Source organism: Dryas octopetala, chromosome 4 (genome assembly GCF_963921425.1).
Source record: "Dryas octopetala chromosome 4, drDryOcto1.1, whole genome shotgun sequence".
NCBI classification, from domain to species: domain Eukaryota; kingdom Viridiplantae; phylum Streptophyta; class Magnoliopsida; order Rosales; family Rosaceae; genus Dryas; species Dryas octopetala.
The window spans coordinates 19,601,815-19,618,897 of record NC_141369.1 but is presented as its reverse complement, the minus strand read 5'-3'; the positions used below and the strand labels follow the sequence as shown (position 1 = coordinate 19,618,897).

At 36.0% G+C, this 17,083-nt stretch overlaps 1 protein-coding gene across 1 annotated transcript; it reads left to right on the top strand.

Moving 5' to 3' along the window:
• The first annotated feature begins 71 nt into the window (after positions 1-71).
• CALS7 (glucan synthase-like 7) lies at positions 72-16,514 on the top strand. The gene is made up of 42 exons (XM_086239889.1): positions 72-547; positions 1,596-1,696; positions 1,898-2,010; positions 2,105-2,192; positions 2,294-2,410; positions 2,523-2,684; positions 3,179-3,268; positions 3,401-3,492; positions 3,626-3,749; positions 4,907-5,041; positions 5,136-5,212; positions 5,291-5,378; positions 5,685-5,807; positions 6,185-6,302; positions 6,482-6,813; positions 6,949-7,001; positions 7,197-7,257; positions 8,316-8,397; positions 8,493-8,542; positions 8,656-8,742; positions 8,890-9,000; positions 9,220-9,314; positions 9,865-9,946; positions 10,028-10,191; positions 10,337-10,460; positions 10,589-10,683; positions 10,798-10,903; positions 10,989-11,140; positions 11,467-11,576; positions 11,666-11,785; positions 11,871-11,939; positions 12,049-12,214; positions 12,308-12,419; positions 12,545-12,667; positions 12,796-12,914; positions 13,055-13,138; positions 13,420-13,532; positions 13,606-13,835; positions 14,329-15,126; positions 15,225-15,275; positions 15,504-15,689; positions 15,997-16,514. The coding sequence occupies exons 1-42, from the start codon at positions 334-336 to the stop codon at positions 16,243-16,245; spliced, it is 5,766 nt and encodes a 1,921-aa protein (XP_086096015.1). The 5' UTR covers positions 72-333; the 3' UTR covers positions 16,246-16,514.
• The last annotated feature ends 569 nt before the right edge of the window (positions 16,515-17,083 follow it).

The following is a 17,083-nucleotide window of genomic DNA, read 5'->3' as shown; positions in this document are numbered from 1 at the left end:
TATAAAAAGAAGCAAAAAGGAAGCACAAACAGAAAAAGCTCTGGGCCGCTGGCCATTGTTGATTAGTTTATCAAATCCTCAGTGCTAACTGCAAAAGCAAAAGCACCCAAAAAGAGTCTGAAACCAAAACACTTCGTCACCCAATTCCTTTCTTGCTTTCAGAGCAAAACCCACTTTGCCCCACCTCTCTCCCAAAGTATCTATACTCATTACTCTCTCTCTCTGTGTACAAATACCCAAAAAGATGACCCCTCTCGTTTGTACCAAGACAACATCAAAATCAAAACCAGTGAAAGCTGAAACCAAAATCAACATTGGCGGTGCTTTTCCCCAATGGCGAGCTCCAGCGGGACCAAGAACGATCTGGTGCCGCCGAGGTCGTCGTCGAGGAGTATGACGAGGTCGCAGACCAGGGTTTTGGATTTGCCGAACGAGGACGGCGACGCCATCGACAGCGGAGTCGTGCCGTCGTGCCTTGCCTCCATTTCCCCCATCTTCCGTGTAGCTAATGAAATTGAGAAGAACAACCCTAGGGTTGCTTACCTCTGTATGTTGTTGCTCTCTCTGCCTCTTGTTGTTTTTGCTCTTAGTGATTAGTATACATGGTGTTTGTGATTGTGAATTTGTGATGCATATTGAATATAGGTGGGGACTGACTGATGAGTTTCAAGATATATAACTCAACATACTGATTGGAACCAAATGACCCAAAAAAAAAAAATTTCAATTCATTTGCATGAACTCAGTAGTTCAGTTCAGTTCATTTTATAAATGAATTCAATGTTTGGAACCGAATATCACATTGTAAAGAAAGTCAGGAACGTCACCCCGGAAAACTTTTGATGGGCATGTTATCTTTGGCCTCAATCACCCGTCCCACGAGCTGATAAAGGAGAATGGAAATGGTTGGTAGATGAATGCTGTACAACTTAGTCACAGTAATAAACTTGCATCTCAGTTGGATATACCTATTTTCTGATGATAGAGTGAAATGACATTCTCTGCAGTTGACATTCTATGAATACCAACTGAAATGGCATTTCAGTTGGTAGATGAGGTTTTGTTGAGTTGAATGTTTATCCAATGTGCATGCTGTCATGAAAAGTCGTTTTACTGTCATCTGATAACGGATTAGCTGAGGTCTTTGTCTTGTATATTCATTCATGCACAAACATGCAAACATTCTGTAACTAAAATGTGGGTCACATTCTGTCATTCTACTACTGTTTTCTTTTAAATTAGCATTTATGATAAATTTTATTGTCTGCATGCGATGTATTGTTCTGGTGCTTTTGGATTATGGTACCTTAGACGTGCATATTGATTATAAATAGAACTAAGAGAGAACATATGACTGAGAATTTTAACAAGCTTTTTATTACATATTAAGAAGTTTTTTATTTATTTTATTTTTTCAATGAGGATAGAATCTTAATATTCTTCATGTCAACTGTTCCTGCTTAGCTCAATACTTAATTTCATTATTATTTGTAATATACTGTATTTATGTTTTGAGAATAGCAGAAAGTATTTTCTTGATGGTAGTCGCAAAAAAATATTAATGTCTGTTATTTTGATATATTTTGTTCAATCAGGCCGCTTCCATGGATTTGAGAAGGCGCATACAATGGATCCAACATCAAGTGGGCGCGGTGTTCGCCAGTTTAAGACGCTTCTTTTGCACAGACTTGAAAAGGTAAACCTTTAAATTGTTAATGGTTTTCATAATTGCAAACTGCAAATCAAGTTCTAGATTGAGATAAAAGATAATTTCTGGACTTATAATAATCTTCTGTTGTAATACTAATTCATCATCATGACTAAAATTCATATTATATTTGGGAGCTTCTGAAAGTGAATGAAAGTGATTATACTTCTACAATTCTCTTCGTTGCAGGAAGAAGAAGATACAAAAAATGTTGGTGGTCAATCTGATACAAAACAAATCATGAATTTTTACCAGGAATTCTATAAGAATAATATCAAGGATGGGGAATATACAAAAAAACCGTAAGGCTTGTCTTTGAATTGTTGACATGCTACCTTTATTTTGCTAATCACATTATTCATTGTATCTTATATTTTTGGTATTTAACTCTTGAAGGGAAGAGATGACTAAGAATTGTCAGATTGCAACGGTACTATATGATGTGCTCAAGACAGTGGTGCCTCAATCTCAAATTGATCAAAAGGTTTGATTTGTATGATTTGGGGATTTCTCAAGTTCTTAGTTGACATTTTGGCATAGAAGGTACTGAAAACATGGCCGTTCTATTAATTTTTGTCATTGCAGATACAGAGAATTGCAGAAGATGTCAAGAGGAAAACGGATCATCAGTATGTAAACTATAACATACTTCCGTTAAATACTGTTGTTGGGGTTAAACCAGCAGTTATGGAACTTCCTGAGGTTGTATGCAGTCCATGTGATTTTCATTCCTCTCCAATTTAGTTTCGTGAAGATCTAATTTTTCTCTCTTGGTTACTGCTTTAACCCCTTATTTTCTCCTGAAAAATATTAGATCAAAGCAGCGCTTCGTGCTCTACGAAATGTGAATAATCTTCCAATGCCAAGAATGCATTTTAAACCTGAGAACCCTGATGATAGGTCAACAATGCCTACAGAGAGGATTAAACCTGACTATGATATTCTCGATTGGCTTTCCTCTATTTTTGGGTTTCAGGTAACCGGTGCCCTAAATGCCTGTCTCTTGCATTTGACTTTACTCTATATTTGCCATAGATCTGAAACTTGTATTGGTATGCTAACCCTAAACCTGGCTTGACTGTATAGGCTCCCAGCACCATGTTTAAGTTTTTTAAAAGGAATTATCTTAATATCTGGATCTTCATTTGTTAAAAGGCAGCTCTTACCACTGGACCACTCGTGTCTGACTTGTATGTGGAAATTAATGTAGGTCAATAACAATGGATAATATAATGTCTATTAATGGAATTATTAAATGATACTATTAAAAATAATAATGGATAGACTAGATGGCCGTGTGCATCTAAAACCTCGGATCTTATGGCTCTATGACTGGCAACTTGGCATTCACAATAATTCTTTGATTCAATAGACTAGTGCTAGAAGTATTTATTCTATCATGTATGATTCTTTGACAAGGAAAATGCTGGATTTTCTTACTACATTGTCTTATCTTTTTGGGGGATGAAGAAAGGAAATGTGGCAAATCAGAGGGAACACTTAATCTTGCTACTTGCCAACATTGATGTAAGACATAGAGATCTTGAAAATTACACAGAGGTAAATCATATTTCCTTTGATATACTTTATGTTTATTTCTTTTGAGTTTCATATGCTCTCAATTTGCTTAATTGTAGTCGTTAGCTTTCATTGTTATGTGATCATTAAAGATTAACAGAGATCTTATTGCAGTTGAAGAGTGGCACTGTACAGCATTTGATGGAAAAATTATTTAAGAATTATCGTTCATGGTATAACTATTTGCATTGTAAAACAAAGATTAGGTGAGTGATGTGATTACTATCAAATTAAAACTTGATGCCCATAAAAGTTCAATTCATATACAATTGGTACCATTTCAGCACTAAAAATTTTCGTTGGTGCTCTCTCTCTCTCTCTCTTCGCCCTAATTTTCAGGTTCCCTGAAGGTTCAAACAGACAGCAATTGGAACTTATTTACTCAGCACTCTATCTTCTCATATGGGGTGAAGCTTCAAACATTCGATTCATGCCTGAATGCTTATGCTACATTTTCCATAATGTATGTATGTTTTCTTTTCATAGTAGTGAAGCGTTATTAATGGTCTGCAGAGTTTCGTATCATAAAATTGTGCTTATTTCTTGAATGTCTAATATTATATTTAGTTTAATTGCACCAGGAAACTTCCTTTCTTCTCTAAATCATGGACATCTTTTCCTATTTATTATTACTGGTTTTTTTTTTTTTTTTCCACCGACTGTTTTTATCATGGCCCCATCTCAAGGTAAAACCTTTTGGCAATAGCCGTCTTTGAATCATTTCTACTATTTTCTTGGTTTCTTCTTATCATAACTCTTTTTTTAGCGGGGAAACCTTCTTACAAGTAAACCATCTATTAAAACACAAGTCGAAGAACATGAAAGACGAAAAGTACTTACTAATGAATTGCAAAGTAAAAATAAAAATCACTACAACAGTGTAAGTGGTGAAATCACTAGTTAAAACTTGTTTCTTCCATCCAAATACTAAGTAAACTTACTTGTCATGACAACATCAAAGCTACTAACTGAATAACTACAGAAATTTATATTACTAATAAGATTTATTTGCAAGTTCATATTAATAAAATATATTACATTCGTTATAAGAAAAATACTTGTTATATACCATTATAGATCTTTGGTTCTTAAAATGTAAACTGTGTAATAGAAAATCATTTTACTCAGAGAGAGAGAGAGAGAGATGTCATGAGACTGCAGAGGTGAATAGACTAGTCAATAAATTTATTCAGGTTCATGACACAAGTATAAATGACTATAGCTTCTGCTATCTAACAAAACAAAATCCTTCTAAATAGTGATGACTCTTTGGAATGTCAATCCCCACCAGATGAAGTTATAGCACAAATGGAGCCTAAAAAAAAATATTGTAAATATAATCCAACTTTGATTTTAGTCACTCAACTGTTAATTTAATTATTACTCATTGAAGAAAGAGTATGCACATTATTTGTTCTCTTGGGAAAAAAATAGTTTACTTGGTAATTGATTCTACAGCTCTCTTGTCTACAATATATAGACAAGCGTAAATATTATATGGTAAAATTGTTAATGAATCATGCTTGTTAGTAATACACAATTGTTTCCTAAGTTTTAACTTTTATATGTACCAAAAATCTTCAAGACTGGGCAATAACTTTTGTTTCCTAATTGTTTAAGATGGCCAACGAGGTATATGGAATTTTATATAGCAATGCTCATCCTGTTAGTGGAGAAACATACCAAACAACAGCACGCGATGAAGAATATTTTCTAAGAGAAGTTATAACTCCTATCTACCAGGTCTTGTACAAGGTAAGATGGTATTCTACTGCCTGTATTACTTGATGCAAGGCATCTTTATTACAATTTCGTTTTTGAGAATTCAAATTTTCTTTTTGTTGCAAAGGAAGCAAAGAGAAACAAAATGGGCAAGGCAAGTCATTCAAGATGGAGAAATTATGATGATCTAAATGAATACTTTTGGTTAGTATCTTGGAAGGTAAATTTTGTCACACTCCATTCAGATATAAAATAGCTGAAAGGGCTGTTCGTTCTTTCTAGGTCTGAAAAATGCTTTAAGCTAGGGTGGCCAATGGACCCTAAAGCAGATTTTTTTAGGCATTCAGATGGGATACAACTTCCAAATGAGGTACTTATCTTTGTTTGTTTGTCTGTTTATTTATTTGGGTGGGGGTGGGTCAACTAAAAACTTAGACATGTTTGGAAACAATTTAATTAAAATATCAATCTTTTCATATGAATTGGACTTCTGCTGTTGGTGTACCTCTCGCTTGTTTGATCAAAAAATTATGTTTCTTCTCAAAAAAAATTATTGCCTGTGTATACACTCATGTGCATGCATGTGTGCCCATACTTTACATCATAAACATAACATATGTCTACATGCATATGAATTTTGTAATAGAGTTGTTTGATTTTCATATATGTTTGACAGAGGCCAAATCAATCTGCTGGCGGGAGGAGGAAGCCAAAAACAAATTTTGTTGAAGTCCGAACATTTTTCCACTTGTATAGAAGTTTTGATCGAATGTGGATATTCTTTATATTGGCTTTCCAGGTATTCTTAAAGATTGATTATGTGCTTGTAATTTAAGTAAATGGAGATAAAATAGGATGATGCTGAGGGTTTTGTTGGTTAAGAAAAAACTGTTGACATCCTTACTGCTGAGGGTATTATATGGAAATTTTTGAAATTTCTGCCTGCTTGGAAAATGTATTGGGGGAAGCATTGTTATCTTGAGACTTGACCTTTAGGGGAGCTTTTCCATATGTGCCAAAATTGCAACTCATGAACAAAAGGGAGGTTGGTAAAATTCCCAAATACATAAAGAGTGTATTTTAAACAAAATTCAGGGGAGGTTGAAGTAATTATTTCCTTTTATTTCTTGAGAATTCTCTTTAAGGAATGTGCCTCACTATTATTCTGACTTTTAGGCTATGGTTATTGTTGCATGGAGTCCTTCTGGATCTCTCACTGCTTTTTTTGATGCGGATGTCTTCAGAAGTGTTTTAAGCATCTTCATTACTTATGCTTTCCTCAATTTGTTACAAGGTAATGGTGATACCTTAAATATTAGACTTTTTTTTGCATATTATGTTGTGGTGGGAGTTCCTGGGAGTTGTTTCGATATAATGTATAGCAATTGTATTCTGTTCTACTGTCATGCAATCAATTTAGTGATATTTTTTTTTCCTTTTCACTTTCTTATCTTGTGTATCTATGTTCTGCAGCCACTCTGGATATAATTCTTAGTTGGAGGGCCTGGAAGAGTTTGAGATTCACTCAAATACTACGATACCTCTTGAAATTTGCAGTAGCTGTTGTGTGGGCTGTGGTTTTCCCTATTGGTTATTCTAGTTCTGTGCAGAATCCTACAGGACTACTGAAATTCTTCAGCAGTTGGGCTGGGGATTGGCGGAATCAGTCATTTTATAATTATGCTGTTGCAATCTATATGGTTCCTAATATATTGGCTGCTATGCTATTTTTTCTTCCACCTTTACGGAGACACATAGAGCGTTCAAACTGGCATATTGTCACTTTTTTTATGTGGTGGGCTCAGGCAAGAATGTCCTGCTTTGATAACCAAAGTTCTTGTTTTCTTATGCTTGTTGTAAATATTTATTTTTTGTTTATTCTTTGTGATTTAGTTAGGGCTAATTTAAATGTTCTTTACATGTTTCTGGCCATACTGCAGCCAAAACTGTATGTAGGAAGAGGCATGCATGAGGACATCTTCTCACTGCTGAAGTAAGGGAAAAAAAAAGTCTTCATTTGTTATTTATTCTTCACATTTTGAGAGTTGGGTGTTGAACGTGTGTGGGTAAATCCCTGAGGGGTTTGCCATTTTGTTGTTTGTCTTTCTACTCATTAATCATTACTTTGGATATTTGATTTCTGGTACTGATGTGCTGATCTAACAGAATTACCTTTTTATTTGATCAGATATACATTGTTTTGGATCATGCTGCTAATCAGCAAACTGGCGTTCAGCTACTATGTTGAGGTGATTTCTCTAAATATTATTTTTCTGATCTGAAAACCCTTGCATTTTATTTTCTGTTTCTTATTCATGTTCACATGCATGCATATTTATTTCATTGCAATCTTGGAAGCTTTTAAACCACAAACATTCTTGTCTAGAATCCTCTCAATCTAATACCATACTTATCATAAGTCATATTAGTTCATCTTGACAACCTTAACCTGAAGGTTAATTGCATTCTTGAAGATAGCTTGGCATATTTTCTCATTATCCTTGCCCACCTAACCTATTCCTGGCTCAACTCTTGGCTGTAATCCTGTTGCACATATCAAATCCTTGAACCACAAATAATGTCCAGCCTTATCCCACCATGTAATGAGATTGGCAGTACATATTTTTACTTTTGCTTCTCTACATCAGTTATAAGTCATATTTGAAGATTACCATAGATTAACCTTAGAAATTATGAGAAAGTAAGTAATAGATTCATTGAGGAAGGTGGAATGATGAAATTTTAAATTACATGAATTTGTTATCATTGGCCAGTGAAAAAGATTATTGTGGACAATCAGAAGCAACATATGTAAAGAGTATCATATGATTTCTAATCTTAGCCAGCAACAAGAGTCCTCAACTCCACGAGCCTGAACTCAAACTTCTATACCTCTTTTATTTTATCTTAATGTTGTTCCTTAACTTTTCTGCCACCATTGTCTCCTAATGTTATCCACCTATATCCCAATAACAGCATTTTTTTTTTTCTAATTAGGAAATGAAAAGAATTATTTACCGTGTCAATTTGTGAAGCATGAAGCATTCATTTGTATGAATAATCATATTTGTATACATGATAAATAGACTGTAAAGCTTCTTTAACCTTTCTGTTCACAAGTTGATGCTCAGATACTGAATTCATGTATACCAGGTCTTAGAACTAGGGAATAAGCACTCAGGTTGCTGGGGTGTGTTAAGTAAACCTTTTAGAATCATGTTTCGGTTACTGTAAAGCTTGTTTTTCTTTTGAGGTTCTGTTGAATTTAGAATTTTTCTAAGCTGTATTTGTACATTTCTGGTAATAGATACTGCCGCTTGTTGGACCAACAAAGTTGGTAATGGAGATGCATATTGATAATTATCAATGGCATGAGTTCTTTCCAAATGGTAATATGTCAAACTTTGTTTTACTATTTTTACTTTTATTTTGTCTGCAACTGTAGCCTGTGCTAACTACAAAGTCACGTTTGGAACTGATGTAGTAACTCATAATATGGGTGTTGTTATTGCAATATGGGCTCCAATTGTCCTGGTAAGTAAATCGGGGAAGAATTTGTTTGAGTGAAAACTGTCATCTGCTAAAATGTGCATTTCTGGTACACTGTTATGCTGTTTACCACTTTGCAATGATTTATTGGTACATAGGTTTATTTTATGGATGCACAAATATGGTATGCAATATATTCTACTCTGTTTGGTGGGATTCACGGAGCCTTCAGCCATTTGGGTGAGGTCAGTGGCAAATTTATTCTCACTTTATATTTACTATTCTCTGTTTTTCTTTGTAAGTATTTTCTTGTATAAGTATAAATATCTGTCTCAGCTGGGATCAATGTTTCTCTTCCCACTGATCACTTTGTTCCATATGTTGTCTATCAGATACGGACCCTTGGGATGCTGCGGTCCAGATTTGAGTCTGTGCCTTCAGCGTTCAGTGATCGCCTTATGCCGTCAACCATTAAGGAGACCAAAAAGAAAAAACACTTGGTGGTACTAACTTTAACCAGTGTTTTCATATTGCTCTCTAGTACATGCAATTTCAGTTGATTATTTTTCCACATATTGTATTCCGTACCAGATATAAATGACTTGCATACCAAATACATATATGGGTAATTTGTTTGGCGCTTCTTGTCAATTACACAAACATGACTTGGAGCCTTTCATACTCTATGTATTTGGCTATAACTAAACACTTTGACATGGCAGGATGAGTCACTCGAACGAAAGAACATTGCCAATTTCTCTCGTGTGTGGAATGGATTCATAAATTCTATGCGATTGGAAGACCTGATCAGCAATAGGTTATGACTGCTTCTTGCTCTGTAATTTTTTCTTTAGAAATTCTATTAATACCCCCTAAATTGCTCACTATACTCCCTATTTCTTAAAGTCCTATTTTACCTTTGATAAAAAGAAAAAAAAATAATCAAGGAAAATTAAAAAAAGAAAACCAAGAAGCCACCCCACCCCTCCCCTCTTCACCCCAAAAGGCCCTTCCCCTCTCTTTCCTTTCCCTCTCTTTCTCTTTCCTTCTCCTACTCTCCCTTCATTGACCTCCAACCTGGCACAGATCGATCTGGTGACCTTGCCGGCTTCCAATCTGCTCTGTTGGGAGGTCCACCAGTGGAGAAGGAAGAGAGAGAGAGAGAGAGAGAGAGAGAGAGAGAGAGAGAGAGGGGAGGGGCTGGGGTAGGGCTGCTGTGTTGGGTTGGGTTTCAGAGAAAAAAGTTGAATGGGGGTGGGTACCAATAGAACTACTCATTTTTCTTTTACAGACCTACTACTTCTTGCTCTGTAAACCATACAACAATTTAAGTTTCTGATTATATCCTTTGACTTCAAACCATTCAGAGACAGAGATCTGCTGCTTGTTCCTTATTCTTCAAGTGATGTGTCCGTTGTCCAGTGGCCTCCTTTTTTACTTGCTAGTAAGGTATACACTCTGCATGTCTCCATATATTAATTCTATGCTCAAACTCCATCTATCACTCATATTTTGTTTTCACATGCGAAGATTCCTATAGCATTAGACATGGCAAAAGATTTTACGGGGAAGGCGGATGATGATTTATTTAGGAAGATTAAGAGTGATGATTATATGTACTCAGCAGTAATTGAATGCTACGAGACACTTAGGGATATTATAGTTTGCCTTCTGGACGTGGAAGCAGATAAGATGTAAGTCAGAAACATACCAGCTTGAATTTCATAGATAACCACCACCTGCTCATTTATATCTTTTTGTTGAATTAAACAAAACAAAATCCTCCCTACCCTTGTTTTATAAAAAACATCATGAATTTTTTTTTTTCTTAAATAACAGGATTGTAAAGCAGATATGTTATGAAGTAGACAGTAGTATACAGCAGCGGAAATTTTTGACTAATTTCCGCATGAGTGGGCTGCCATATCTTAGCGAGAGGTTGGAGAAATTTCTAAAACTTTTGGTAATACTTCCTTCACTGCCTTTCTTTTTTTTTTTTTTCCAATGCTGAGTTTTTCAGTAGTGTACTGATAGACATTGTCGGGACATTGTACTAGTTTTGTCTGAGTACTTTAGTTGGTATGTTGACAGGTGGCTGAAGATGAGAATGCTGAGCGTCAGATAATCAATGTCCTTCAAGATATCATGGAGATTATCACGCAGGATGTGATGATCAATGGCCACGAGTAAGTACTGAGAAATAAATACATACTGGAGACAGAACAAAAAATGTTGTATTTCACCACCAAATGGGCCTTTCTGTCTCTTGTATGTTAATGGTTTTCCTCTTCTCTTTGCAGAATCCTAGAAGCAGCTCACTACATAGATGGTCAAAATGCCAAGAAGGAGCAAAGGTTTCAAAAGATAGGCATATCCCTTACACAACAAACATCTTGGAGAGAGAAGGTAGCTTTGGCGGATATACTTTCATTAAAGACATTAACTGAACATCTAGGATCTTTTGGTCTTATTTTCCTCTACATTAATATAGGTCGTTAGGCTTCATTTGCTTTTGACCGTCAAGGAATCTGCCATCAATGTGCCTCAAAACTTGGAAGCTCGCAGGCGCATTACTTTCTTTGCGAACTCCTTATTCATGAACATGCCCCGTGCTCCGAAAGTTCGTGACATGCTCTCCTTTAGGTTAGTCATTATGAACACTAAGTTTGTCAATGGAAAATTTTAGGTTGCTAAATGGAATAGGAGATTCATGAAAAAGCAATCCTTTTTGGACAACTGACAAATTTCTGAAATTAGGTTAAAGGTGAAGGATCAATATAGTTTTTGTACAGACATGTTGAATTTTTTTTCAAGATATGCATCTCTTACCAATTTCTAGATTTGCTCAAGTGATTCGGGGTCTGTATAATATGAAAGGATGCATATTTTTATCAACCATATATTTTGTGGTGGTCTTCTAATAATTGCAGCTATAAGATCAAATTTCTTTTTCCTGATTTATGGTTCAGTGTTCTGACTCCTTATTACAAGGAAGATGTCCTTTATTCTGATGAAGAACTTACAAAGGAAAATGAGGATGGAATCTCAATTTTGTTCTACCTGCAGAAAATATATCCTGGTGGGTTTTAGTCGCATTTCTACGTCATTCTTTTCGTTGTTTGGAATATATGAACTTACACCTGCCAACCAACCATGACTGCCAACTAGATGAATGGACAAATTTCCTGGATCGCATACATGACCCTAAAATTGAGTATTCCTCTAAGGACAAGTCGGAGTTAACTCGTCAGTGGGTATCTTACAGGGGACAGACACTTTCTAGAACAGGTCCGGATTATTAGTAATGTTGTCTTTTGTAGAAGTTTCATTTACATGTATGAACTTAAAATTTCTATCTATATTTTTCTGCTAGTGAGAGGGATGATGTACTATAGGCAAGCTCTAGACCTTCAATGTGTCCTGGAAACATCAGGAGAAAGTGGTTAGTGCCTTCTGTCACAGATACTGTGTTTCAACTCCAGATCAATGTTCCTGACTTTGGTACCAAAGTTTTGTAAAAGCTAATAAAGTAGCAAATTGTTATTTTGCAGGCTATCAAAACATGGAATTTGGTGAAAAAGATGATAAGGCTGCACAAGCTCTGGCAGATTTGAAGTTTACTTATGTAGTTTCTTGTCAGGTCTTTGGTGCTCAGAAAAATTCCAATGAAGCTCGAGACAAAAGTTGTTACAATAATATTCTCAAGCTGATGCTAACGTGAGTCAATATCACCATAAGATGAACAATATGTGGTTTCCTTTGTTATTTAAATCGTTGATAGCATCTTTAAAATATGCAAATTTTGTGTAGGTATCCATCTCTACGTGTTGCTTACATAGATACAAGAGAGGTGACGGTGAATGGAAAATCCCAAAAACTTTATTTTTCCGTTCTGGTCAAGGGGTGGGACAAATGGGATGAGGTATGGAAGAAAAAAAAAAAACTACTAGTTCTAAATCTCTGTCTGTCTGTCTCTCTCTCTCTCTCTCTCTCTCTGCTTTCTGTTCTGGTCAAGGGAGGTGACAAATGGGATGTGTGCATTGCTAGGAAATATACCGCATCAAGCTTCCAGGCCCTCCAACAATAATTGGTGAAGGAAAACCTGAAAATCAAAATCATGCCATTATCTTTACTCGTGGGGAAGCTCTGCAGACAATAGACATGAATCAGGTGGCTCTCCTTATGCCTTAATGTAAAATTAGATTACAAAGTGACTCGTTGTGTTTTCTTATCGCTGTAAGGAAAAAGGTGTTTTATTCTTTTTTTTTTTTATTATTATTTTTTTATCCTTTTTCCAGGATAATTACTTTGAAGAAGCCTTCAAAATGAGAAATGTGTTGGAGGAATTTCTAAAGTCTCGCCGTGGGCAACGAAAACCCACAATATTGGGTCTAAGGGAGCATATATTCACTGGAAGGTCAGCCTTTAATATATCTCTTCAAAATTTATTGGACCTTTATGACTGCTATGACAGGTATAGCGGGCAGATATGTTCTACAAATTAGTGGCAACTGTATTGTTATCTACTTATTTTTCTTTTTCCTCCTCAATCTACAGTGTTTCATCACTTGCTTGGTTCATGTCCAATCAAGAGACTAGTTTTGTAACTATTGGCCAACGAATTTTGGCAAATCCACTGAGGTAAACCTTAAATTACATTCGACTTGAAGCCACATTTCAGCTTGAATTTTCACTATCTATGTGCATCTTCTTTCTTTTTCTTGGTTCTGTCCTTCCATTTCTTTTCTGTGGGTTGCTCTTTTTTTTTTTTTTTTTTTTTTTCTTTTTTTGGGGGAGGGGAAGGACCACTTAATGAAGTGGGATAATACTGCATCACCTTTTATAACTATTTATATGCCATTCTTTTTTTTGAGAATTTATAACCATTCTGGTATCTCTCTAATGACATTCTAACTCGACAGAGTACGGTTCCATTATGGTCATCCTGATATATTTGACAGAATCTTCCACATAACAAGGGGTGGCATAAGCAAAGCTTCAAAAGTAATTAACTTGAGCGAGGATATATTTGCAGGTAATTTTTCATTCATGAGAATCCCAGACTAATAAGTATGGTCTAGATTGACTAATTGTGTTAATGTCTTCAGGGTATAATTCAATTATGCGTGGAGGATTTATAACCCACCACGAGTATATCCAAGTAGGCAAGGGGCGTGATGTGGGAATGAATCAAATATCACTTTTTGAGGCTAAGGTTGCAAATGGAAATGGAGAGCAGACACTTAGCCGTGATGTTTATCGGCTTGGGCGTCGGTTCGATTTCTTTAGAATGCTGTCTTTTTACTTCACAACAGTTGGATTCTATTTTAGTAGTATGGTATGTTAGCCAAACTAATCTCTTTTGTTTATTAATTTACTTATTATTTCTAGTAGGTTACCTGTAGACAATATGTTGGATTTTATTACAAGTCTTTGCACTTGGTTAAAGCATCCTTTTTCTAAAGACTACATTGGCTGATATTTATTCATGTGAAGGGATCAGAGTTTTAAGTGATTGTACAACCATAATAGATGTTACCAATACATATGTAGATGAGAGGTTCAGGCCAACTGCGTGTTGATTTAGGTGCTTACCAATATTTATTTAGTAATTTAGAGTTTTTTTTATTTTATTTTATTATTGATTAATGGGGCAGCTGATAAAGAAGTCAGTCGTACTATACAACTAAAATGGTTGAATCTAAGTTTTATATCAATAGGATGGGTGATTTTGAGATTTGTTTTGGTTGGTGTTGGCCTAATGTGTAGATGTTGCTTGGAGTGTCGTATTTTAATGTATTGCAGCTTGAACAGATATTATGTTGTTTCAGGTAACTGTGCTGACTGTATATGTGTTTTTATATGGACGTCTATACATGGTTATGAGTGGACTGGAGAGTGAGATCCTGGACAACCCGATCATACATGAGACCAAGGCCTTTGAACAAGCTTTGGCTACCCAGTCTGTCTTTCAACTGGGTTTGTTGCTGGTGCTTCCCATGGTTATGGAAATTGGCCTGGAGAAAGGGTTCCGCACTGCCTTGGGTGATTTCATCATCATGCAGCTGCAGCTGGCCTCTGTTTTCTTCACATTCCAACTAGGAACAAAAGCACATTACTATGGAAGGACAATCTTACATGGAGGATCTAAATACCGAGCAACTGGCCGTGGTTTTGTTGTTTTCCATGCAAAGTTTGCCGATAATTACAGGCTGTATTCACGCAGTCACTTTGTGAAAGGGTTGGAGCTGCTTATTCTGCTGGTTGTGTATGGAGTCTACGGGAGTTCTTATAGGAGTTCAAATCTGTATTTGTTCATCACTTTCTCCATGTGGTTTCTGGTTGCTTCCTGGTTGTTTGCTCCTTTTGTGTTCAATCCTTCCAGTTTTGACTGGCAAAAAACTGTAGATGATTGGACGGATTGGAAGAGGTGGATGGGAAATCGAGGGGGTATTGGGATCTCACCTGACAAAAGTTGGGAATCATGGTGGGATGAAGAACAGGAGCACCTCAAACACACAGTTATCCGGGGAAGAGTTCTTGAGATAATACTTGCATGCCGCTTCTTTATTTTCCAATATGGAATTGTTTACCACCTTGATATTGCTCATCGCAGCAAGCATGTGCTGGTATAATTTTAGTTCAGTTATAATTTTATCTTGTTGGCCTTTCAATTATTGTTAGTTTTAAGGCACAAATTTTACAACCATTTTCAATTTCTTTGTAGGTGTATGCACTTTCTTGGGTAGTTATGGTAACTGTTCTTTTCGTCTTAAAGGTATGCAAATGGAAATCACAAATAAGCATGTTTTGAAGTACCAAGTTGTTTAATGGTTTTGAGTCTTTTGACTGGGTTACAGATAAAATGCCACTTCTCTATGAATCGTCTTTACAGATTAGACAGGAAAACATACATATCCTTTTTCTTTGTTTTTTTTTGGGATAACCATGTATATGCCTCTTTATTTGATCTGATGTTGCTTATTCATTTACATGTTTCTGTCAGATGGTTTCAATGGGTAGACGAAGATTTGGCACCGACTTTCAGCTCATGTTCAGGATTCTGAAAGCACTTCTTTTTCTTGGCTTCATGTCAGTCATGACTGTCCTATTTGTAGTTTGTGGCCTTACTATTTCAGATCTATTTGCTGCTATCCTTGCTTTCTTGCCCACAGGGTGGGCCCTTCTTCTAGTAAGTTAAATCTTTTCTGTAGTTTCTGCAACAAATAGTGCCTTGAGAGTTTTGCATTTCAAATTACCAGTGTCAAAATTATGATTAGAGAAAATGTCCGAAACTTTTCCGAATAAAACATCCATTTAAAGTGTGCATTCTCAAAGTTGAATTAATTAGGGATGATTCATCAATTTGTGAGGAATGTCTTAACAACATGTGCTTCTTTTCTCTTTCATGCATTTCCTCTAGCCTAAGACCTTGAACCCTATATGTTTTGCTAATGAATTGTAGTCACTTAACCAAATGTTTATTCTGTCCTTTCAAGATTGGGCAAGCATGCAGAGTGATGATTAAGGGACTAGGATTCTGGGATTCAATAAAGGAGCTTGGAAGAGCTTACGATTATATAATGGGAGTGGTCATCTTCATGCCCATAGCCATTTTGTCATGGTTCCCATTTGTATCAGAGTTCCAAACACGCTTGCTCTTCAACCAAGCATTCAGCAGAGGCCTACAAATTTCAATGATTCTTGCAGGAAGAAAAGATAAGACGGGTTCTAGGGAAGGAGCTTGAGATGCCATTGAATTTGAACTTCTTAGCATTCCACGTTCATGTCCACGTTAGAGTAAAATTTATTCTGTGAAAATTATTTTGATTCAATATCACAGCAATTATTTTTATGAGGCAGATCAAGTAGAGTGACTTGTATTATTTATTTTTCTTTGCCACTCACTGCCTATTAGAATTAGAAGAGAAACTGACTGGATTGCTGCTATTCATTAACTGTGCATCTTTGTTTCCGCTTGTGATGTGAAATTGAAAATTTTGAATGTTCATTGAAACCGTAAGATGTTTCTAAGGATGTTGTTGGAGTTGAAACCTCTGCTTTTGTGTTATAGGCAGTATATGCCAGATTATAAAATACCCACCTGTCAAACCAGATTTTGCTCCCTACCTTGTTCTTGAATTTGTCTGAAACTTGTCTAGAAAGAGGTTCTCAGACTAATTATGATTCATGAACTCAAAATATAGTACAATCAAAAAGAAGGGAGAGAGCAAAACAAATCTCAACGGACTTTAAAATGAGGCAATTCAGATGCCTCCAAAGTTGACAATTCCATGTACCCTCTAAACAATTGGAGGAGACCCAATTCACTTTCATTTGAACACCCAAGTTTTTTTTTTTGGGTCAGTGAACACCCAAGTTGGATGATGCCAAGGAAACCCAAGTTGGATGATGCCAAAGAAACCCAAGTTGGATGCCAAGGAAACCCAAGTTGATGCCAAAGAAACCCAAGTTGATGCCAAGGAAACCCAAGTTGGATGATGCCAAAGAAACCCAATTTCAAATCCAGACTGTTGGTCTAATCTGACGGTGGATCTTAATTTGCGCAAGTTCTCTACACTTTTG